Source organism: Phoca vitulina, unplaced genomic scaffold (assembly GCF_004348235.1).
Source record: "Phoca vitulina isolate PV1807 unplaced genomic scaffold, GSC_HSeal_1.0 scaffold10, whole genome shotgun sequence".
NCBI lineage: Eukaryota > Metazoa > Chordata > Mammalia > Carnivora > Phocidae > Phoca > Phoca vitulina.
In genome coordinates, this window is record NW_022589713.1 from 25,673,419 (window position 1) to 25,699,112 (window position 25,694).

The 25,694-nt window shown below is 39.1% G+C and overlaps 1 protein-coding gene across 1 annotated transcript in view; it reads right to left on the reverse strand.

Moving 5' to 3' along the window:
* Positions 1 to 25,694, reverse strand: part of LOC116635238 (collagen alpha-6(VI) chain) — a 114,691-nt gene that overhangs the window by 70,774 nt on the left and 18,223 nt on the right. The window contains exons 10-22 of the mRNA XM_032409169.1: positions 23,482 to 24,051; positions 17,026 to 17,369; positions 16,864 to 16,942; positions 12,955 to 13,109; positions 10,471 to 10,563; positions 9,174 to 9,227; positions 7,351 to 7,422; positions 7,238 to 7,264; positions 6,872 to 6,916; positions 6,729 to 6,782; positions 5,369 to 5,431; positions 1,608 to 1,673; positions 293 to 346 (exon numbers count right to left, since the gene is read on the reverse strand). Coding sequence (XP_032265060.1) covers positions 293 to 346; positions 1,608 to 1,673; positions 5,369 to 5,431; positions 6,729 to 6,782; positions 6,872 to 6,916; positions 7,238 to 7,264; positions 7,351 to 7,422; positions 9,174 to 9,227; positions 10,471 to 10,563; positions 12,955 to 13,109; positions 16,864 to 16,942; positions 17,026 to 17,369; positions 23,482 to 24,051 — 1,676 coding nt within the window. The remainder of the gene's footprint in view (positions 1 to 292; positions 347 to 1,607; positions 1,674 to 5,368; positions 5,432 to 6,728; positions 6,783 to 6,871; positions 6,917 to 7,237; positions 7,265 to 7,350; positions 7,423 to 9,173; positions 9,228 to 10,470; positions 10,564 to 12,954; positions 13,110 to 16,863; positions 16,943 to 17,025; positions 17,370 to 23,481; positions 24,052 to 25,694) is intronic.

A 25,694-nucleotide genomic window follows, 5' to 3' on the forward strand; every position in this document is an offset into this window, starting at 1 on the left:
TAGTGAGAAGGCCAAACTTTCACCACTCTTCCCCTAGTTGGCTGCTTTTTTGTTCTCTTTGCCCAGCCTTTTCTCCTGATCGGTAATTTTCCTTGCAACCAGCACCTTCCTGCCTCATCTTTTCGGGGGCTTTCCACAAGCGCTTCGCCAGCTGTGTTCTCAGAGCTATCCCAAGTGTCCCCATGGTCTTGAGCCCCAGCAGAACCATCCCACTCACTCCCCACAATTGGCCATTTTTATCACAATATAGGCTACCAGAGCAGTGGGTCTCCTTGTCTAGAAGGGCTCTTACTGTCTTTCTTCTGGAGCCTGGTGTTCCAGGGGGGCCTGGCCAGCCTCTTCTACCCTGTCAAGTGAAAAGACAGACAGGTGACAGTAATTACACAGCACTGACATATTTCCTCTTCAACATCTGCTTGTGCTGCAGGGAGGGTGGATGGATACACACCAGCTAGGGAGTTATCCTCCCTTTGGATGTGGATTACTTCTACTGTTTATAAACCATATGTCTATGCAAGAAATGAGGGACTACAGGACCAAATGCTAAAGACATGGCTTCATCTGTTCATCACCACTGTCTAACTTGTCTTTGGGTATAAGTTAGAGAGTATCTGAATCAAACTATCTCCCACTGTGTTGCCGCAGAGTGGATAAATGAAGCGTGCCATGTGTCAGGTACGGCTACTACTGGTTTGGATTTCTACCTTTGGACTTCTTGTTCTGTTTGGCTAACCTGTGTAGATTCACACCTGCATGTGAATAAAATCTCACAACACTCATGCATCTTCCCAAAATAGAAAATGAAGGAAATTTATGAATCTATAATGAGACATGTGAGACTTACATTTACCACTTAGTAAAAATGGCAGGTAGCATTTACTGAAGGTTTATGATGCGGCAAGGTCAGTCACTGAATTCCCACCATAACCTTTAAAAGTAGGCTATTTATCCTATTTTGCAGTTGAGAAAATTGAGGTTTACAGAAAGTGGCCCAAGGCCACAGAGCTGGTAAGGCACAGAGCGTGAAACAGGACCTGGGCCTGTCCCCAAAGTCAAGTTCTTCCTACCACATCAGACCTCTCCCCCAGGGGAAGTCACCAGGGGAACTTCCTCATCAAGAAGATCCAGAGAAACACATTTTCCAGATTATTACGCTTTTAAAAATTCTGAAAAACAAGGTAAGATGATCAAATTGTGGTTTGTGAGATTTCATGGGATTAATCCTAAGAGATTTGCCTTGAGCATGTAAGCTGTATAGATCTACCAGATCTTTTTCTTTTTATCATGTACTACAAATAATACAATGTCTTCTTAGGGTATATGACTCCTGTATCCTGGAAGGCCAACAATTTACTGGCTTGTTCTTTCCATCAGCTAGCCCTACATTTTAAGATGGGAATTAGATGTTTGCATTCATAAATGAAGACCTCAAGGGCAGGGCTTGGTGAAGCAAATCACCCCAAATTCAGAAGAACAAGGGAATGTTTTTTGAACCCTAGAGTGGCAGATAAGGAGGAGGAAAAGGTATTTTTGCTCCCAAAGATGCTTTTTCTGTAGCAAGTATGTCACATCATTACAAGTTTACTTTCAAATGCCCACATAATTACTTGTCTTCCACGTTCTCCTTTCAAGCCCTTAGGTCCTTCTGTGGTATTGTCAAATCCAGGAACTCCCTAAAAAACACAAAATAAAGAGAAAAATTTTGAATATCTCTCCTTAAAAATGTAACTGCATATAACACATTTACTCACTCCCCCCTTAAAAAATTGACAAAATAGGTCCAATCCATTTAAAACCACAGATAGGTAGAAATTACAAATGGCTTATACATGATTTCTTTTCCTCCTGTGTTCTGCATTGTCAGAAGAGAGTGGGGACCTGAGGTGAGTGTTGGGGGAATGCGGGGGAGGGGAGCAAGAGCTCACCATAGAAGGCAGTGCCCAGAGAAGCAAGGGTGACATGGCTTATGTTTATGACAATTCTCATCCTGGGTCTGGAGGTACCCCTTCTCACTACTGCCATCCTTTCTCTTAATATTTGCTCTTCTTTCTTGGGGCCTACACAAGTTTATACTTGAGGTTGTTAGATTTTTACTCTTCCCTACCTTTGGGAGAAGGGAGACAGTTTGTAATGGGCTCCACCACAAGAACATAAGTACACTGAGCAGCACGGAGGACTGTATCCGCCATCCATTCTCTCTTTCTCCCCTTGGACGCCTGGTAGCCTTCTAGCCCCATATGTTCACTGCTACTTTTCCAGTTTTCAGAAAATTCTGGCATCTTGAGTTTCCCCCAATATTCATACAAACATTCTAGCAGGAACTCATTGTAGGACATTATCCTTAGCAGGCCAAACAGAAAGCTTTCTATCTTGGATAGTTAGGACCACCAATAGAGCAGTATCCCCATGATGCTGGGACAATCAATTGAGCCAGTCAGTTCAGTCAATGCCCCAATAAATTGAGAGGGGACAAGAATTATCCAGTCCTGCTGAGTGCCAGCGGCTGGGCTGTTTGGCTGATAGCAGCCCAGATTACCTTCATCAATCATAAGTAATTTGAGATCACCAACAGGGACATGTCATTGTTCCAAATACTTAGAAAGATTTTTAAACAAATAGTTTCTACACTTACAGTTTATAGGCTACCAGAGAGAAAAAGATGCTCTTAGAATTTACTTTATAACTGAGATTACCAGAATTTATGTGAAAACTTAGTTCTTTCCCCCCACATACCAAAGCCAAAGATTATTTTCTACAATTTCTGTTTTAAGTTTAAATATTTGTCTGTCAAGTTCTCCAAGCAGGGTATACCTAAATCACAATATTAGAGACTGTATTTTGGCAAAAAAAGGAAAAGGAAAATAATGTAAAGTCCAAAATCTTATTCCACTGGATGTATAAATAACTTATCGAGGTCCAACTCCAAACTATTTAATTGAAGAGATGGCATTAAAAAGTCATACGCTAGCATATTCTACAGAATAGAATATCCTAGTTGTTTGGTCAGTCTGAATATGATCTGTCCAGTCTTTCCAATTTTTTCTATGCAACTGGACAAAAGAACATCATCTAACACAAATTTATGATTCAACATGGGCTTCTATTAATGATATGTTTTAGAATCATGAACCTTACTTCACTCTGTAGCTCAAATGATCTAGTTCAGTTTTCTCCCCAGTATCACATGAGATTACATGAGATTTTTAAAAATGGGAAATTCCAAATGGCCAAACTAGCTGTCACATGATTGGAAGTTCTGTCTGAATAAGCACAGATTTTCAGGAATTTGTGTCATTTGTATGCATTCCTACGAATAATCTGATCATGTGCGGGTTCTATTTATTCAATCAATCTTGCTCTCCCAAATTTTTCCTGAAATAGTAACCCATAAAAACCACATGTAAAAAGACTCAGAGAATTGTCTTTGATTTGAGATGTATACTCCCAAGAGGGTGGGAAGAATTATCATGCATTAAAAAACTAAAATTAGTATCGTGACAAACAGCACATCACAGAAGTTCTAGTGGGTTGAATTTTCAGCCATCTCGAAGTCATAGAACCTTAAAAAAAAAAACCGTCTTACATTATTCAGATTCTTCTGGAAGTGTTAAGTAATCATACAGACAATTTGGCAGACAATTAGGGGGGATTCTGACCAAAGTACATGGCAATTTTATAGCAATATCCCAAGGAAATTTTTGGCCTTCATATATAGATGACTGAAATGTCTTTGAACTATTATTTATTATTTTTATTTATGGATAGTTTTTTATTTCTAACTAGATATTTAGAAGTTGTTTCAAAACTCTCAGGTCATCAGACTATTATCAGAAAACATCACTTATTAAACAATGTAGTCTTCAAGAGCAAATTCCTCTGCTTTTAAAATAGTTATCTTCAATGTATACCTAACATTTATATTTCTCAATATATTGCACTAAATTTTTTCTCTGATCAATCCATTGTCTTTATAACTCCTCCTCCAATATACAAAGTCCTGTGAGTTTCCCAGTTGCCCCACATCCTTATCGGCACTTGTTATTGTCAGTTTTTAAAAAAAAATTAGCCATTCTGATGCATGTATGTAGTACACTGGTATGGTATTTTGCTGGTGGAAGTGTAAATTAGTACAGAGTTTTTTGAAAACTGGCTTAAAAGGCTTAAGCTTAATGAGACTGAATGAACTATTGTTACTGACAACTATGTGGATGAATCTCACAAGCATAAACTTGAGCAAAAGAAGCCAGAAACAGAAGAGTGTATCCTATATGATTCTACTTACTTAAAGTTTAGGGATATTGGTAAAACTAATTTATGGTTTTAGGACAGTGATTACCTTTGGGAGAGGCTGGTAGTGATTGAATTAGACATGGGGGGCAATTTCTGGGATGTCCTATTTCTTTACCTGGGTGGTGATTACATAGGCACATTTACATTCATCAAGCTGTGCATTCGTAACATGTGTACTTTTCTGATGTTACAGTTCAAAACTAAGTTCTAGAATAATGCCCAGCATAGTAATTATAGACAATACTGTATCATATGCTTCAAAGTTGCTAAGAGACTAGACCTTAAATGTTCTCATCACAAAAAAAGAAATGGTAATTCTGTGACACGATACAGGAGTTAGCTAGCCCTATGGTGGTAATCATATTGCAGTATATAAATGTTACCAAATCAATATCTCATAACAACTTAAATTTACACCATGTTCTAGGTCAATTATATCTCAGTAGAAAAGTTTAATAAACAAACCTAAATCCTAATTCGTTAAGATTTTGGAGACTTACTTTTGTGTGGGTGGGGTGATGGAAGTCCTATAGTACTGATGTTTCACTGGACTTGGCATATCCCCTACACTGGTGTGGGTCATGCCTATTTCACCAGGTTGTATCCAGGAGAGCAGGCACCTTTGTGTCATAGGTTTTGCCTGAAACGGTCCTAGCTGGCTTGGATTCAAGAAAATTAAGTTCATATTCTTAACTTATAAAGACTCTTGGGGAATGGAAGAAAAGAGTTGGCTTTGTTTCTTCCACCCTATCCATATTTTGAGGTACTCAGAGGAAGAGAATGGAAGGGACTAGAATTCCTTCATGGCTCTGAAGCACAGTAACAATTCTGAATATGTATTCTCAAAAAACAAATGCACCAATGATGGACAAGATCTTCTCACTGTCCATGCTCATTCCATAGATGAAGAGGATCTAGCACAAGGGAAATGCTTTTAAAATTCCACAACAGTTGTGCTTGTGATGATCTAAACTCAGGATTTCTATTGTAGTAGTGTAAAGTGGGGCTCTCTTCTTATCAGAAGCTGATGGCAACCAAGCCCTGTTTAGCTCACAGCCCACGCAGCGCCAGCACTTACAGGGTCTCCTCGCTGGCCCTTTGCACCTCGGTCACCAGAAACCCCTCGCTTTCCTGGGCTTCCCTAAAGATAATACAAGTCAGAAGAAGGATAAGAAAAGAATTTTTAATAACATTAGTAAAAACAAAGAGCTTATCTTCTCCCTCATTTGAATAATTAAAATTTTTCTACTAGAGTTATTATTTTTTTAAGATTTTATTTATTTGACAGAGAGAGAGAGAGAGACACCCAGAGAGAGAACACAAGCATGGGGAGTGGGAGAGGGAGAAGCAGGCTTCCTGCAGAGCAGGGAGCCTGACGTGGGGCTCGATCCCAGGACCCTGGGATCATGACCTGAGCCGAAGGCAGATGCTTAACCATCTGAGCCACCCAGGTGCCCCTAGAGTTATTTTTAAGCTGGACAGATGGACAACCAAAAAATAGTTTCAGGCATCATGTAAATAATTTAAGAGTGATCTCAATTATTTACCACAGTGAGGAAGTCTGTGTTCCAGACACATTTGTTGTCTTAGTTTTTACAGCTACTTTATAAACCAGGTATTGTTTGTATATTTCTTTTAGTGAAGCAGCTGAGATTCAGAGACATTATCCATTTTCTCCAAGGTGGTTGTATCAGCTAGAAACTGGGTTTCTGACTCAGCTGTTCACACCCCAAAGACAGACAAAGTGGATGATGGAAGTATGGCTGCTGTTGGTGTCTGTTCTAAATGGGAATGAGTGGCATACACTTGCGGTGTGCTGCCCCACCCTACAGACTCTTGTTAACACCCTGCTGCCATTCTTAGTATGGTAGCTGCTTTTCATTAATGACCCTAATTCTTTACTTCTGTATCTATGTCCTTTGCCATGTGACTCTGTAATGCTTTCCAGTTGTAGTGGGACAAGACCCCCTAACTCCCGAGTTTGGCCATGACTGAATCTGGCCAACAGAAAGAGATGGAAGTGTTGCTGTGAGAGCTCCAAGCCTAGGCCTTAAGAGACCTTGAGAGAACCTGTGTGTTTCTACTTGCTCCCTTGTGCATCTGCCATGGCCATGAAAAGGTGACGGAAAACAAAGCCAGACAATGCTTCCTGGTCCTAGGAGGAAGATAAGAGACATGTGGAATAAGGCTGTCAGCCAACCTACAGACACCCGAGCCAAGATCAGCCATGCTTAGCCTAGACCAGGGATCTGGGCTACAAACCTCAGACACATAAGAAATAAATGTTTATTGTTGCATGCAGTTGAGGTTTTGTGATTGTCACAAAGCAATTTTGTGGTGCTCACTGACTGATACATTTAGGGTAGCTGTTTTACTCTGTTAGTCACACCTCTAATTGCCAGGACATTTTTCATGTTGTCTCTTTATTGAATCCCTACCTGGGATCCTTCATCACCCTTTTCTCCTTTTTCTCCAGGAAGACCACTCTCACCCTAAAAAACAGAAGAATAAACTCAAATTTCCATTTTCTTGATGAGAAATGGTTCAGAAGGGCCTTTTGGGGACAAAGAGAAGGCTCTACCTGCTCTCCATTTAATCCGCCAATTCCACTTCCTCCAACTTCTCCCTGAAAAGACAGATGTGATCAGAATAGAGTGTATTACACATTTAGGTGGAAAGAAGTCAGACCCCAAACAAAAGTCTAGTTTTGTCTTTCATATACAGCCTAGTCCTGAGTAATAACAAAGATTACCGAGTAATAGAAACTGTGAACAAATAATACACATTGCCTGCAATAAAAAACAAGAATAAGCAAAATCAAATGGCTGGCAATAAAGGAAGATCCAGAGAAACTTCATTTGTATGATCTACTGTTCAGTAGTTTCAAAAAATGAAAATATTTCTAGATAAGAGATGGGCAGATAAATGGATACCATTGGTACCATACCTCTTGTCCATTTAGTCCCCTGTTTCCCTGAAAATAGAAAGGACAGTAGTGGTTAGTGTGAGAAAGTGGAATTAATGTTGGAAAGACTTATCAATGCCTAATGCAACCCTTACCTTAGGACCTTTGGCACCATAGCATCCCTTAGTACCTTGCTCTCCCACTGGTCCACTGATTCCTCTGTCTCCCTGAGAAAGAGAACATACCTAGATGAGCCTTTTCCATTGTACTCTGGATTCTTAGAAATTTTACAAGTTTTGTGTTGGAAAAAAATGTGTAACTGCTCATGGTTTACAATCCAGAATTCATGCTTATTAAACCTGAGAATGGAAGTAAATCAGAACTACTCTGATGACAGCCCTTTGCTTTGGATCCCACCTGGATACTGCCCTAGGTAGGGTGGTATCTAAATAAAACAGACATACAAACAAGTGGCAGCTAAAATGTATTCTCAAAATTTCAGCAGCTATTCCAGGAACAGATAATGAAGAATTGGTGAGGCACCAGAGAAGGATGCTCTAGGTATGATCTAACTAAAATCTAAGCATGATTTCCAATCCAAAATCCATATTCCTTCTCTTTCTTTAACCAAATATCATTCCTACAATCCTTGTCTTGGTTACCCCACTAGTCTGTGCAGTCTTGTGATCTGGAAACAAAGAGATCATCCTCTGCTTCTCTCTCCCCAGGTCACAATTACTTACATTCATCCTCTTTAACATACCCCCTTATACTGCCCCCAACTAAGATTAGGACTGCTTTGTCCTACACCTACTACTGCAAAGCTTCTACCTGTAACCCCTGCCTTATTAGCATCCATACATTGCCTGAGTATGCTTTCTAAATCCATGCCCCCATTATTTTTACTCCAGTGCTTAATATCATCCAATGACTGCCCATCAACTGGAAGACACCAAATCTTCTGTAGGATATTCAAGATTCCCAATTACTCTGGGTCTTGCTTGCCACGTAACCTCCTCACTGTGTCCTGGGTTCCAACCATGTTGGCTATGTGCCATTCTACACACACACACACGCACGCACGCAAATTCTCTGACTTAATCACATACCCTTGAACACATTGTTCTCTCTCTAGTAATATGTTCTCCCCCACAAACTTTGCCTGAAGAAATATCTATTTGTCCTTCAGATGTCTGCCCAAGCATTACCCCTTGTTTGCAGCCTTCCCCTCCCAAGCCTTAACTACTACCAAGGCTGTTAGGTATTTGCTCTGCTATGCTTTGCCACAATGCACCTCATTGTAACATTGGAAGAGTCGTTGTGTTTAGCAGCTGGAAACATGGTTGTCTCATTTGCCTTTCCACTTGTCTGAAGTTACCTGAGATAAGAATCATATTTTTACTTTTCCTTATTTTTTATTTCTAGGGTCTAGACACTGTGCCTGAAACGTGGTAGAATGCCTTAATATATATTTGTTAGATGAATACATGAGTGGAGAAGTTCATTTATTATGGTAAATGGTAAGATGCTCAATATATAATTGTTAAAGGAATGCACGGATGGAAGGAAGAAAGGAAGAAGGATGGATGGATGGATGGATGGATGGATGAATGGATGGGTGGATGGACGTGAGAAAGAGTGGAGGTCCTTGATAAATAATGTGGGGAGTTGGTTTACCTGTGCAAAATGGATCAGGAAGGGGGAAATGGCAGTGATTTGAGTCCCCTGGTGAAAAAAATAACTTTCGCATTAAGTTCATTGTGCAGTGTTGGTGAACAGCCAAAGAGGAGACAGTAGGTTAATAAACCATTATTGACCACCAGAAGCAAAGCCCGATGAGAATTAGAAAAGACCTCAGATTTTGTACATGAATTCTTAGACTCTGACTTTTCTTGTTTCCTTCTGAATTGACACAAACGATTTCCTTTTGCAGATATGTTCTCAGGAATAAATAGAGGTGAAATAAACCTTGACTTACAGCAACGCCTTCCTCTCCCAGATAGCCCTCACTGCCTTTAAAACCTGGGGATCCCTGGAAATAAGGAAACAAAGAATGCATTAGAACTCCACAGACCAAAAACCAAAGGTCATCAAGCAAAAATCTTTCACTATAGTTTTACTTTATGTAGAATTACAGGAGTTTGAAAAAAAATAATCCTCCCCCCACAACCTAGGCTGTATTTATACACATAAAAATAAATGTAGTTTTGAAACAAGTATCCAGATAACTCAAGGGTGTGTGCATGTGTGGATCATAATGCTGTCCATAACCCTCTCTGGGGTTATATACAGTGCTGGAATATTTTTTCTCAGTCAAACCTTCAAGTGAACACAGCTCTATTTGCCCTTGACAGACTAGAATTACCCTCTTTTCATTAAAAAAAAAATCTCTTTTAGGATTTATGCTACACATAGAAAAATAGACCACACACATTTCTTTTCATTCTTTCTGAGCCCGGCTTTTTTTTTTTTTTTTTTTTTTAAATCTACCGTTCTCCTTCCGTAAAGTTGAAGCATTCAGGAAATAGTCCGAAAATTTTCTTCAGAGACACAAACATGTTGATTTGGGAGTTATGGTGCTATCTACAAATTATTCACAAATCAAATACACATGTAAACAAGCAGTATCGAAATTATTAAACACATCCATAGTATGTTTGTACATATTTTAGCACTTAGCATATTTTAGCATGCTCCCAAATCATATTTTTTTTATGAGTACATAAATTTTTTTTGGTTAGGAAATACATAAATCTACTTTTGGCTACTGTTTTATAATTGGCATTTTTGCACATACATCTGTGATATTTTTGGTCTGGCTAAAGCTGAAACGTTGCCACATCTTCTGTGAGGACAGGGTAAGCTGACCTAATTTGCTTGTCAGCAGACTACCCAAAACATACCCTACTTCATTTAAATGACTCTGCAGTCATTAAAAATGGGAATTGAAAGGACACTGATATTCAGGAAGTTTTCATTATTCAACACAGAAATCACCGTTGATTTCTGGGCGTCGTTGTCATCCCTGCTGGAACACTAGATAATCAAGGATCTTGGCAGTTGTCCCTCCTGACACTTGTATTGAAAGTTTTTTAGAAGACTCCAATTTAGAATGCCAAGGGAAAGCCAGGCGTATCTAGCTGTCATGGAGAATAAGTGGTTACCTCAGAGGCTCTATCTAGAAGTTAAAATCATCCTTTATTTCCACCTAACCCTATGTCTGAAAGACATACTACATTCAAATAAGGTGAGCCATAAATCTTAACTAAAATCACCTTTTTCCCCGGTGGTCCAGGATCCCCCATTATGCCATCCCCTCCAATGCACTTGCAGAATAAACAGCAGCACGTCCTTTCAGCAACATTAACCTTGGGGAAGAGTAAGAAATACATGACATTGGGTGGCACTGCTTCCCAAATCACACGTACACGCTCAATGGTGTCATTCAGACTTCTTCCACAGTTTCAGAAACCTGTTCCCCATTAAAGTAACCATGCTCCAGAGAGAGTGCATGAGACATTCTTTAGCTGCTATCCTTCCTTCTGTGGTCTGCATTCTCCACCCTATGAGAACTTCAAATCAACTCAAAGAGGTTTCTTTTATTTTTTTAATTTAAATTGTAGGTAGTTAACATACAGTACAATATTGGCTTCTGGAGTAAAATTCAGTGATTCATCACTCACAGACAACATCCAGTGCTCATCATAACAAGTGCCCTCCTTAATCCCATCACCCATCTAGCCCATCCCCCACCTCCTATCAACCCTCAGTCTGTTCTCTGTTAAGAGTCTGTTACAGCTTGTTTCCTCAAACAGGTTTTTGTATCCTCAAAATGCTATTAGCTTAGCCATGGCCAGCTCAGTGCATCCTAATTTATTAATGTGATCTCTTGATCCCACCCCATCCCAGCATTGACCATGGTGTTGCTGATTACCTTATATAATTCTGCCCCCAATATTTTGTTCAATAAAATGAATGCTCTTTTCTCCTTTCCCTATTTTGTGAAATCTTTGCATGCTAAAGGATTTAGACAGTGCCCGATGTCATAGTGCTTAGAATGGAGTCCAATGGTAAACACTTCCAGAAAAGTTTTTGTGACAGGATTTCAAAAACACCAACTACACACTCAACATTTCCAAAACCCTTGCTGTAGAGGATGGGGGAATGGGGAGAAGATTCCCCTTTATACCCTGGCTGAAAAACCATATTATATATTGAAAAATATCAGTGAATTTTATCCTGAACCTAGTCATCCTCTGAAAAATTGACATATTCCACTGCATTTCTACAATTAACCCACAAGATTTATTTTGAGGAAAATTTGCAGTAAACACCATGCTTGGCCTTGGTAGGGTAGAATCACTCTTTGTGTTGAAAAGTTTCCCATCAAAAATCTAGTGTGATGAAAAATGAAAATATTTTGTCATAATAATCATTTAGCAATTGTGCTTCTGTGTCTATTATATAATGTTCCTTTTCAGCCATTAGAAAAAAATTTTCCCCTAAAAATGTCAGAAAAACCAATAAAACTTGAAATGTGTGAAATCAAATAACAAACTGGATTCTTTGATTTTATATTAGATAATACCAATTTTCTTTGGATCACTAAAACCCTACAGCATTAGATCTTTTATTATTAACGTTAAAATTGATCTATTTCTAAAATTAAGTTTTTCTTTGATAATCTAGCATTGATGTGATATTGAAACACTGACAGGTTTGTTTTGAGGAATAACTTCCTCCCTCTATGAATTACCAATACGAATTTCAAAGACAGGGGAAAAAAATAGTAGGAAAAAAAAGACCTTTTGTAAAAGAGACACAGTCTTCCCATGTAGAAAAAGCAATTCCAACAAAACTTCCATATTCTTGAAGTAATTATTTTCACGTAATTACTACACTTAACAAATGGTGTTTAAACATCTATTTATATACAAATTCTACAGGTGAAAAATAGTAGGAGCTAGCGTGTTATTGGAAGGTGTCTTGATGTGATTACAGAATTCATAAATCATAAGCAAATGAGAGATCATTAGCCAGTTATTAAGGTGAAAGTGGTGCCACATAATCTGGTAACCCTTCACCACTCTAGTTTGAATCCTTGTACATTTCTGAAAGAAATAGGACTAGGCTGCACCCATGTAGACATTAGGTTCTAAAAAGAGTTCACAAGGCAAACATTGCAGTCAAGACATTTACAAAGCTTTTGATCACACATACAGTACAACATAGGAGGAGGTCCATCATCATGTTGCTCTGTTCTTCCTCCAATATCGGGGCAGGTTCCTCTTCCTTTGGTTGAACTCCAAGTGCAATCGGCTCTCCTTTACAAGCCATGTTGCAGGGAAAATACACATCTTAAACACGAGTATTATACTCACTGCAGTGAGCTGTGACACTTAGGATCCACAAGGGATGTGAAAACCAGCTGGCTGAGGGAGCAGTGGATTCACCCTGTCACCTCAGATTCCCTCCAGTGCTTACATTCAGTGACTGTAATTCGGGCAGGATCATAGGTGCTATAAATTTCTTCCCTTTTTTGCCAAGCATATTAATTAAACATGCTTTGATGTATCTCTACCATATTACATTTTTTTTTTTCAAAACACCCTCTTATTTAGGCTGTTTACTAATTCAGAAAAGCCTTTTTCTCACACCCAAGTGAACAAAATTAGTTCAAATTCGTAAGCATAAATACTAAATCTATATACAAAACAAATAGAAAATTTAAACTCACCAGCCTTTTCTAAGTAACTTACCAGTTGCTTTGACAGTCGGCTCCCAAGGTCCCTCATTCCAATAGTGAGCTGGGTCCTGTACTCAAACCCTTTCCCGAATTCAATGTAGAGAAGATCAGCCAGGTCACTTGAATCGGTGGCTCCATCCAGAGCAACAGTTATGAAGGCATTCAGGCCTATCCAACACAGTTTACAATTCTCTGGGTAAGGTGGTTTTGGCTATTTTAATCTTTTTGCATATGTATCTAAATTGTTATTCTAGGAAAACAGTTGCAAGAGGAACACTCATTTTATTGTCTACTTCCCCCAACCATGCAATGTAAAACTGACAAGTGACAAGACTATCATAAGAGAACAAAAGGAATTACATTTTTCAAAGCTAATTAAATTGGAGGCAGGGGATATTACAACAGAACTTCCAGTTCCTGGATGACTTGAAGTGAGATATAATGATTTAAAAAGGGTCCATAGAGTATACGAAGATACAGAAGAACTGATATATCAAGAAAGCAAATGTTCCAAATTTTTGCCATTCAAAGGGGGATCCTTGGACAGCAGCACTTACATCACCTGGGAACTTCTCAGAAATACAGAATTATCTACAGAATCAGAATCTGTATTTTAATAAAATCACATGACTTACATGCACATTAAAGTTTGAGAAGCACAGCTATAATGACCTCTTAAGGATTCGAGAATCCAGTTGGAATTAGAGTAAGAGGCTGTAAGACCGTAAGAGACCTCTTGTCAGGCAGTTAGAAACAAATGACATATAATCATCCAGAGCTGTAGCTCATAAACTTTGGAATTTTATAGACCATTATAGACCAGAATATTTCAAAGAAATCTGTAAGGGACTAACAGAGGGTTTTGACTTACTTAGCAAAGTATTAATTGATACAAACATGAAATGATAAAGTACTGATTGATATAAACATGAAATGATACCAGTAATAATCCTGGCAATCCTTATGGTGGAGGTAACCGCAGCAACAACTGTGCTCTCATTTATTAATAGTTAGTATGTGCCTGGAAGTCAGTTAAGTGCTTTCCATGCATTAGCTTACTTGTAAGCTACAAATCCAAATGTATGGATATGTAGAATTATAGCTGTATTTTACAGATAAGCGAACTGAGGCTTGGAAAGGTTATTTGACTGGCTTGAGTGGTATTTTTAGTTTTTCACCTGGACAGCCTGATTCCAAAGCCTACAATCAAAAGACATTTTAATAACAAAAGTATACTAAGGACATAATCAGAGTAAACAGCAGTCCTAAAATTGAATAAACTTAGCTTTATTGGCATAAGTTTCCTCATTTCATTATGGATGAGTGAAGACATCTTTAGATGGGACTTGGAAGCCAATGGACTAAAATAAGGAAATGTTCACAGACCCGAGAGTTAAGAATGTTTTCTAAGTGTATTGTATGATTCTGAATGAATGATTTTGGGTGAGAGGAAGAAGAGAATGAGGAGAATAAAGTTCAGGGACATATTGGGGAGGCTCAAGTTCTAGGAGAGGAAAACAGAGAGGTTGGCTGAAGTGGAATAAATGAAGAAACACCAAAGAATAGGGTGACGAACTTGTTCTGATTTACCAGGACTTCCCTCATTTTAGTGTTGATATCTCTGGCTTGTCTCAAATAAACAAGGTGTTAGTCACTCTTCTAGGAATGAGAATGACAAGAAGAAAAGGGACGGTGGAGTGGGCTGGGATAGACAGTGAGGAATGCTAAGCTCATCAAAAGAGTTTACTGATCAAGAGAAGGCATGCTAATAGATCTATTTATAAGGGGGGAAATCTCACATCTGATTTTTCTTGTAAGTTCCAAGAAATGTAAAAATGTAAGAGTTATGAGAACCATGGGATTGTTGATCTGCAGCAAATAATGCATATAACTATTATTTGTAACTGCTTTCCTCAGGATGGGGGACTCTGATCCTGCTCCTTTCAGACTCATCCAATAATAAGTCAAAAGATCCTAAATACAATTCCTAAAAATAAATTAAGGAAGAAAATATTTCAAAAATTGAAAGAATGTAAGAATCACCGAGAAGACTCTAGAGCACTAGATTTAAAGAAACTAAATGAATTCAAACCCCAATCCATGTGGATTAGTTAAAAAGCCACATCCACCATTGAGTATCCTTTTCTCCAGGTCTCCTCTTGTCTCATGATGAGTGCACAGTTTATACATATAGATACCTGGCCCCAAATTAGGGAGGCTCTCCTAGGCTAATGGATCATAGGGCCAAGCATCAACTGAAATCATATATGTTTAAACATGGGAAGCCAGAGCTAGGGGTACTCCTTGTCCATATTGACAGCCATTTAACACTTTTCAAAAAACACTATGGCCATCATCCCTTCATCTCTCCCATTCAGAGATTTTGAATTTTTGAGGATATTAAAAATCTAGCTTCTGAAGTTGAAACTCATTTAATAGTTTTTCCTTGGGAGTTGGGAAAAAGAAGGTTGGTCTTAGAAATCTGGGTGTTCTGAGGGAAACTTCCTGGAGAAAACTCTTATGTTGTGTGCAAAAGATACATCTTTTTCACCACAAAAGAAACGCTTAAATTATTTAAGAGAAAAAAAACCCCAAAAAACAAAACCCTACCCACCCAAATTAAGCACTCTAGGGTCTTATTCTCAGTCTTCATTAATATCTCCACTGTGGATCATAAAAAAAAGTCCAAGACTTGAAAGAGTAAAAAGAAAGCAGCTTTAGCAAATAAAGGGCAAAATAAAAAGTCTTACTTTTCAGCTGTAAATATAGCTAATTTTGCAATTTGTTTAAGATTGAGGAGAGAGAACAGAACAGAAAGGACAGATCCCCCTAGCTTCTAGTAGCTAACCTGGGAGCAACCTAAGCAACTGTCTTAGGCCAGGTTCTCTAGAAGCAGAGCCTGAGAAAGGGATTTGGATGCATACAATTTATTGAGGAAGCACTCTTTGAAGAAGGGGTAAAGAAAGCAAGATAGGGCAGGGGAAGGAGCTGAGCAAGATAGTGTTTCAGCTGAAGACTAGCTTCAGCCTGATCCCATGGGGAACTCTGGAACGTAAATTATACCACAGAACTGGTGCCATTTTGAGGTAAGGTCCAATTCCGTGTACTCTACCTGCTGCCTAGGGGTGGGGTAGGGAGTAACCTTCCAGGTGAATGGCTTCCACTGGTCGACAGCAATTCTTCAGAGAAAGGAGAACCTGTGAGTTTCTAGCAGCCAACAGTCACAGTAGCTGGAGGATGGGGGAAACTACTCGGAAAGGGGGCACCAATAGCATCCATTTACAGGAAAGTATTTCTATTCTTAGTCAAACCAGAACATGTGGGTTCATTTTTCTTCCACTGACCCATATTTTGTAAGAACTGACAATAAGTCAGACTGGGCATTTGTTCCTAAAGCAAAAAGCCCCGTGCCAATGCTTTAAAAACCCCTAAGCACCATGGTTGGTCCATCTGTGGTCTGAAGGAAGGAACTAATTAGAAAACTCCAAAATATGAGTAGACTTGTCCAACAATGCCTGAGATTCTGGAAACTTTAACAGTGTCAAAAGAAAATAATCCAATTCTTCTATTCCTTGGTCAAGGAAAAATACACTGTTCACTTCTGCAGACCCTAAAGAAGTAGCAATATTAGATAATGTGGGCCAAGGGATACAGGAATATTCTCCAGGAAAGCTTAGGAAGAAGACATACAGTGTTATGAGGGAAAGGGTAGGACTTAATATTCAGTGCTGTTTCACATACATAGTGTAAGAAAAAAAAAGTAGATGCCAGAATGTTCTGAGAGCTCATTTGCTCTCCCAAGTGCATATTGGTGGACAAATTCAGGGTTATTTGAGTGCTTGAAAACTTAAGAGCCAGAATTGAGTTCTGAGGTTATAAACTCAGTAAACGCTCCTTTCCCACTCTTCCCCATGCTCAATACCTTCTTTTCTAAGTTCATCAGATTTTTGTTCAAGCTTTTCGATGTCATCATCCAATCCATCTGAAAATAAGAGAACCACCTAGGAAAGTATTCAAAAAGAAAATTGAGTAAAAAGGATGTCATCGCAACCATAGACCAGCAGATAAAGTAAAACCAGCTTACCTTTCCTCGAGCAGCTGATTTATTCTGAAATGCATCCCATAGAGAACTCAAGAGGTTTGCGTTGAGAAGAGATGGTCCTTTAACTGTTACATCCTTCAAGCTGTTCAGTATGTTTTCACTATAGATCTCAAACTTGGGTGAATATTTTTTCATGGCATTGGTCACTTGAAAAGCCACGCTAACTTGAGTCTCTGTGCCCACCTCACAGCTTACCCCATTGAGGGAGCTGATGGTACGTAAGAGGTCTTGAAGGTAGGTTTCTATCCAAGACTGACCTTCAAGCAAATTCTGCCCATTTTCATGAGTTGAGATGTCAAGTCCCACCACAATGTCCACAAAACAATCTAGGGTTCAAGGGAAAAGTATATCTTATTAGATCAACAAATACCTTTATTTGGCTTGTTTGCCATATCTGAATCAAGGTATTTGAAATGCTTATTTTGATTCCATTTAAAAAGTTGGAAAACAAGGAAGAACATGACTGAATAAAGGAAGAAGCTTAGAATCATTCTTTTATAACCGGTAAAAGTATAGAATATTTTTTTAAGCTGGTATAAAATCTAGATGATTTTGTAACAAAATTCTGAAAGACTTTATTGGGGCCACTGAAAAAGCCACGCAAAATCATTTAAGTATCTAAAGTTATATGTGGAAGTGTTAATAGTCTGAAAGAGGAAATTCATACCATGCTACTTACCAACTGAGGTCACTTGACAAATATTAAATTATAACTACAAGGGAAGTATAAAAATATTCGAATAGTCATTTAGAAAAAAATAAATCACAAGGGACTTGTCTAAAGGAATGACTGTGATGATTTATCTCTCTAAAAACAATCTCTGATTCTTCTTTTTGTCTTCTAACATCCACTCAGAAAAGAAAAAGGAAAAAAGAAAAACTCCAAGAGATCCTTTGGCATCTTGCTTAGTTTATGTCAAAGATGGCATTCCCTTCAGGGCTCAGGCACTCAGGAAGCTGAAGCCATTGCCATTTGGAGATTCGATAAATACCTAGAGAGGTTTCCCATTTAGAGTGCTTTGCTTTTATCCTTATTAGGGCCAGGGACATGTTAAGCATTGGAGAAACTAGAAGGGGCTTGATAATTTAAGCTGAGCCTCCTAAAAGGGAGATAATCAGAGGAGGATAAAATGATAGTTCATATGCACTCTTCTTTCCAGAACTTTTAGGTTGGCTAAAAACTTCAAATTTTCCAGCAAATTCAGTTGGATACAAATTCAGCAAATCCAGCAAATTTAACTAGCTTGCTTGGTTAAAAAAGAAAAGGCAGGGGAAGGTGGGAGGAAGAATATGTATTTTTAGTTTGCTTTGTTCAGATAAGCAGTTTTTCAGATAGCTGTTGTGTGGACAAATGCCCACGTATACTACCTCCAGACACACTGGTCAGTTGCACATTTGCAAGTCTTTGAAATCAAAATGTCACTTTCCAATTTTAAAATAAGGGCCAGTAGCTTGATTCATTTTTTTCACCACTCCCTTGTACCCTGATTCCCATTTAATGAGAAAAGAGTTGGGTGAGGGAAAATAAATCCTTATCTGATAATCAATTTTCACCATGACATTTCAGGTAAATCAATGTTATCAAAACATCTGAAAGGTGGGTTTTCTTTAGTTTTTCTTTATTTCTCATTTTGCCATAGGAACTTTCTTAGAAAAATCTCTTCTCTGATATTTGGAAAGGGAGATGAGGAGAAAGAAACTGGTCAGAAGGAAGCATCAGAATATGTCCTTTCCAAAATTCCTCTTGAATCAATATCCTATCATTTCAATCTTGAGACTGTTGAAAAACGAACAGTGGCAGAAATGCCAAAATGTCATTGAGTGATCCTGGGAACTGTCCCCTCTAAAAATTTAGTGTTTTAACTTTTTGTCTGGATTAGTAAATAAGTTCCCTGTGTTTATTTAACTAATTCAAATTGACAAATTATTCCATAATAATGTGATCAAAGGAATAAATGTGAGGAACAAATCCAGAGTTGGCAGCCACATGTCTAAATACAATTAGACTAGGCCATATTAATCAAGTGGGCTCTCTTGGAAGGAAGGGTCTTACCAACTCTACAGAGACATCTGCCCTCAAATCAGGAGCCCTTCAGAGCTAACAAGAGGCAAAGATGGTTTGGAAGTGAGCTGGGGAGAAGGCTAACACTGGATTTCCAAGAGAAATAATGAAGGATTAACCTAGGATAGCAGGAGGGGGAATTGAAAAATGGCGATAAACGCAGTGCAACTTGAGAAGGGAGTCCACAGCACTGCTGTGGAGGGTGATAACAAGGAGAAGCAAAACTAGTGTTTTGAGTGTTCGACTTGTCCTCACAAACCACAGTGTGGAAGTCTGGATGGGGGGAGGTCTTTAAGTGGGAAGGCTCCATGTTTAATTTTAGTCATGGACTGGCCAAGACGCTGCTACTGCTAGATAACTTTTGGCAAGTCTCTTAACCTTTCTGGGCATTAATTTTCCTGTTTATAAAAATGAGATTATATAGTCCAAAATAAAAAAACAACAGAACAGAGTGGATTGGACTAAACAGGTAGTCTGACAGTTCCCTGTCAGACTTAAAAGTGGATTTTAATTATCTGACTTACAAAGTCCATAATTAGAGTTGATGATGGCAGATTCTTAGAATTAAGAAATACTGTCAAGAAGGTAGGATATATCAGTAAGATTAGAAAAAATTTCTTAAATACTTTAAAGGGGAAAGTTGGGCTATTGGCAGTTATTGGTTGGGATAAGAGAGAAATTTGTTTGGGGCTTTTGAAAGAAGGGGTATCTTAGATGAAAAAAAGAATGATCTAGAAAATAGGTAGTGTAAGAGACCCAGTTTATGTATTTCTCAGATTTGCTACCTCCTCTCCACCCAATCCAGGACTTGGACATTTACCCATTGGATAGCCTCAGCTGCCACCATCATCTGGTCTCCCAAAAGTGTGCAGGGGGTGGAAACCAGGCTTTGTCATGGCCTCCATCATCCTCAGGGCAGGAGGGCCAGGATGACTCTGGTTCCCATGTCCAACCCAACTGAATTCATGGGAATTCTGGCTCCTTCTACCACTTCCAGTCACAGATATAATTCACTGTGGGTCCCATGTCTGGTTTCCCCAAAGCGCTGATAACACAACCAGGTAGGGTAGGAGAATTAACTCTCCATGAGGGTAAACTCCGATCGATGAGAGGCAGTAGCTGGGAGGAAACTGGCAGATAGATCCCCTTCTTTATTCCCCCAAAAGGACCCATCTATGTGGTGGTTCCACACACTTCCTTAGTGATATTCTACATGAATGATGCACCAATTTTGCTTTCTCAAGAAGCTGTAGCAAGCTTAGTAATATACCATCTTGTATTTATTTTTTTCTCCTTTCCTGTATCACTTCCCTTACACTCACTCTTGCTTCCCTGTGATTGCACTCTCAAAGTATTAGCACCTAAAGTATTAGCATATAAGCTTTGCTTTGAGCTCCGTTTTCTAGAGAACCCAATTAAGACAGAAACCTAAGAGATCCTTGTCAAGGAAAGTTGGAAATGACCATCTATTTTTGTCCTTACATTTCTCACATTCCTTGAATCAAATCCTGAATCAAATCCTCCCCCAGACTAGCCTCTCACTTAACTCTCCTTTTTGATACATCTATCCATGATGATGCAAATGATAAGAGGTACCATTGATTCTTTTGCTACCTAATCATGGCTCAACGAAAAAGGTAGCATTTCTATATCCTGAACACTGCCTGATAATCTCCTCTAGGTGATCAGAATAGCCAGGCTCAAAGAAAAATCAGGAAAATAAACATGAATGAAGGTAAGAAAACAGAGTTTGGAGTTTAGTTGCTTAAGAGAATTTGTTGTCTGCTAAGACATTAAATTCGAATATAGCTCTGAACTGTTGCAAAAATATTAACGTTCCTAAACCAAGGAACTCTTGGTAAATTGTCCTTCTGTGAACTAACCCCATGACTCCATGTATTTGTGTATTTAAGAGATCATTACAAGATACTTCTCCAAAGTTATACCTATTTTAATAAGAAGCAAAGCTAGACGTTTAGGCTCTAAGTCTGATTTGCTTTGAGTCATACCAAACTATTGTTGAATTTCCTGGACTCAGGGGGTGGGGGTTGTAGTTTAAGAAGAACTGGTATTCTCTAGTATATCTGCACATGCCTTTGGAGCTTTCTCACTGTTCATTCCAGCCTCTTCAGTCCTCAGCCCGTAGCTCGGCTACAAAGGTCTCACATTCTTGTTTGCTGCAGTAATGACTTCAAGTTTATCTTAATATAGAGTACTTTTATTTATTTATTTTTACATTCATGACTATTTCCTTTAAAGATAACTTACTACGTGGGAGTGCATACTCCTGGTTTTCACTTTCCACATGATTTTCTTTCACTCTCTCTAGAAGAGACAAATGATTCCAAGATAATTTTCTGCCTAATAATTGGAAATGGCTATTTCATTTGAAACAGGAAATTAATGTGGAAGTTTTGGCTGAGGTCACCAGACATTCCAAAGTATGAGGATATCATGAAGCAGGATTTCTGAAGACAGTAGTCCCTAATCAATGATGGGACTCCTAACCTTTAGCTGTACACCAGGTCTTATAAAGGTTTGAGCTTAGAGTTTAGAAGAGCGTTTTGGGGGAGAGAACTGTTGATGTGTTGGGAGGTGTCTCACTACCCGCACACACACACACACACATATAGAAGGAAAGGAGGTAATTTCCTCTAAGTCACGTAAGAGGAGGTCTAAGAGAGAACTCAGAGATGAGACAAGCCTAGAAATTCTAAAGAATGAGCCACAGGATGACACACTGCTCTCTCTGCAAAGGAGAGGTGACCACACTGAGGGGCTGTAACTTCTAGTATTTATTGGGGCAACTGATATGTAATTGTTTCCCATGGAGCTGATATGCCTACATGTAAGAAGGAGCTATTGTGGACTCCTTTGAGATCCTGTCCAAGGCGGCTAACTGGAGGACCAAAGAGATGGCAGCAGAATAAAGCTGAGGGCATCACCAGATGCCGAGAGGCTGAGGAAGGCATAAGGGAACATCTGGAATTGAGACATGTTTACCTTTCTCAAAGGAACTATGGTTGAGAGATGCCCTGCCAAATGTGGAGGGCAAGAGGGAAAGTCTTTGGAAGACCCATGAGTGGATCCAGATTTAGATATGGGCTATTGTCACAGAAAACCAATTCTTGCCAAGCATCATCAAGTAAGAAATTTTCTGTACTTCTTTAGCTCTTCTCCCTTCCCCAACCCATTCTGGAACCATGGCTAGCAACAAGAGGGCAGGACCTAGGAGAAGGGGGTAGAAGTGAAAGGTGGGCAACAATGGGTAAAATGCCAACCACGTGAGACCTCCTCTGTCATGGCCGGTGAGTAGCCTGTGGGAGGCTGGGAAAGTGGAGTAACCTTGAATGAAGTTTTTAGTTTTAATGGTTACCTTTTGATAGACATATTAATCACCAAGAAAATGTTCACTTATTTCCTGAAAGTGACTAGAGTCAAAGGAAGAGCTGGCCCCCATGAATAAATTTAATGGATCAGTGGTAGACAAAAATGAAGTGACTTTACATTGAGTAAGCATGACACCTGGGATGTAATTATAAAGTTTAAATGCACATTTTCTCATTTAATCTTGACAATGATCTTTGAACTAGGTGCTGCTATTGCTCACATTTTATAGATGAGAAAATTAAACAGAAAAGTTAAGCAACTTGTCCAAGAAAAAAATGGCCATCGAACAAGGCTTGGTAGCCAGGCTGTCTGTCTCCAGAGCTGCCTCCTAGCAACCAGATAGCTTTCCTTGTCCTGGTGAAAATCTAGAGTTTCTGTTTACCGTAGATAGTTACACAGAACCACAGCCAACCCACTGGGCACATCTACAAAAATAGGAAAAAAATCATCCTTCTTTCAAGATCTTTCCTTCCATCTGTTGGAAAATGTCAAAATAGACTAACTTTTAAGAAGGTATTTACTAACTTCTGCAGTAAAAAGTTTCATAATAAAGATCTAAATCTTCAAGGCTCTTCGTCCTTTATACACCTGTACCACAGCACTTGGCAGCCTGAAGGCCTTATTGCCAGGCAACCAAAACCTGTCAAATTGTTTACTTCTTTGAGACAGGGTCTCCAACCTCTGAAACCAATGAGATTGTAAACAATGACCTTTTCCTCATGCCACAGCATTCCCATTTGCAAAGGGTATGGGCTCCGGAGCGGGGGGATGGGGGTGTGGTGTGTGAGACAAAAGGCTCTCAGATGTCCTGTTTTTCAGTCCACAAGTCACAAAGAAATACTTAATGACTGTGAAAAGTTCAATCTGAAATCTAGAGGCACAAATCTAAATTCTCCTACCAGCCCCTGGGGATGTAAACAGAGATTGAGGAGAATGTCAGCAAAGACAGGGAAGGAAAAAATATGAAGGGCACATTAAATACTTACTGCTCTCACCCCCCGAGGTACAGATGTTGCGAACGATCCTTTTTTTGACCTTTGTCAGTTCATCAAAGTTATGAACTGTTAGCTTTTTATCTGCAGTCCCGGTGATCTGAATGAGCTGCTGATCATCCACGTCCCCAATGCCCACAGAGTAAATGTCAATACCTTTGTGTCTCAGGTCTTCAGCAGCCTGGGCCACCTCATCTTGGGACTGGCCATCTGTGAGGACCAGCAACACCTGCGCGGTACCTGCATTTATCCGGCTGCCCATGTCTGGCTGGAAGTAATGCCCCACGTGTCGGAGTGCAGCGCCAATGTGTGTGTATCCAAAGATCTGCTGGATGTTTTCAATCTGAAATGATATCTCCTCTTTGCCTATGAAAGTACCCAGTGGAAATTCTGGCCGATAGGTATGGCTAAACTGAGCAGCACCTATATGTACTCTGTTGACACTGACATCAAAGTCTTGAACAACAGATGCCAGGAATTCCTTCATCTTCTTGAAGTCATCTGGATGAATGCTATTTGAACCATCCATGAGGAAAACAAGATCTACTTTTTCAATTTCACAATCTACAAAGAAGAGGAAAGGGAATAACAACAACAAAAATCAGGTTATTTTTTCTTTAACTTGGCAAGTGCAGATTATGTGTTTGTAGCTATATAGAAATGATATTTCTGAAGACGGTTTCTTATCATATGCCATCCAGTGGTCACATTAATTGAGAGGAAATAAAAACAATCAGTTCATAAAGGCACAAACAGCTCACACATCCCTTTAGGTCTCTCTTGGGATTTCCATTTGGTTTTTTTTTTTAATTTTTTAAATTTTATTTTATTATGTTAGTCACCATACATGTTCCATGATTCCTTGTTTGCGTATAACACCCAGTGCTCCATGCAGTACGTGCCCTCCTTGATACCCATCACCAGGCTAACCCATCCCCCTACCCCCCTCCCCTCTAGAACCCTCAGTTTGTTTCTCAGAGTCCATAGTCTCTCATGGTTCATTTGGTCTTACACCATTTTCTTTTCAAAGATGCCAGAGAAATGGGGGTGGTGCCACAGAAAACTCATTCTTACCTGCAGTGTAGCCTTAACCCTTCCAGAAAGCCCAGTGATAGTGGTAGCACAGCAAGAGAAAACAAAATAGCACACATCCACTTAGGGACTCAAACAAAAAGACAGATGGTCTGTATGATTCACTTGGCCTCCCTGGCTAGTTTTGCCAAGCAATACTTTCCTGATTATTATTAGGGCGAACTGAGGTTTTAAAATCATGCCTTCCAGCCTATATCTTGTCTGTTTTCCTCTCTTTCAGCTCCCTTGCTGGTGCATATAGGCAAAAACATATACTTGAGAAAAATATTTTTGGGCAATGCAATATAGTTTAGAGATGCTTCCTTGGTATTAATACAACAAATACAAAACAAAAAGAATAAGAAAGACGACTGCCAATGAATGAGTTATGCTTGGCACATGCTCATGTGTGTTCTGGTAAACATTATCATTTCCTTGAATTCCCCCAGAGATCTCACCATTGGCTTAATTAATTCTTGTCAGCCTAAGATTAAAGGTATCAGAGATTCCTGCAGTCAAGATAAGCAAGGAAGAGATAAAGAGAAATATGGTAAATCAGTTAACTCATTAAATTCCTGTTTCAGTTTCAAATAAGGGAAATAAAGCACTTTTTTTTTTCCTAACACACCCAAGGGAGAACTTTCAATACAAAAATTCAAGGTCAACTTCTGCAGTAGGCTTAAAAAGGACAGATCGAATTTTAGACACAGGCCAACAGAAGCTAAGAGATGTCCCAGTTTTCAGTGAGACCCAAACAGATTTCATTAGTTTTATGAAAGAAAAAGGTAGGAGCTGTCTTCTAAGGAGGCAAGACATATGAAAGCCAGAAAAGTTAAATAATTTTTAAAAGGAACTATACCCAAGATGTTGGAATCCTGGATTAATAGCAATTCATCTAATAATACTTAGTTATTTTAGTAAAACACACCTAAATAAAAAATACTAAGGAATTTTCTTTTTTTTTTTTTTTTTTAAGATTTTATTTATTTATTTGAGAGAGAGAGAATGAGAGACAGAGAGCATGAGAGGGAGGAGGGTCAGAGGGAGAAGCAGACTCCCTGCCAAGCAGGGAGCCCGATGCGGGACTCGATCCCGGGACTCCAGGATCATGACCTGAGCCGAAGGCAGTTGCTTAA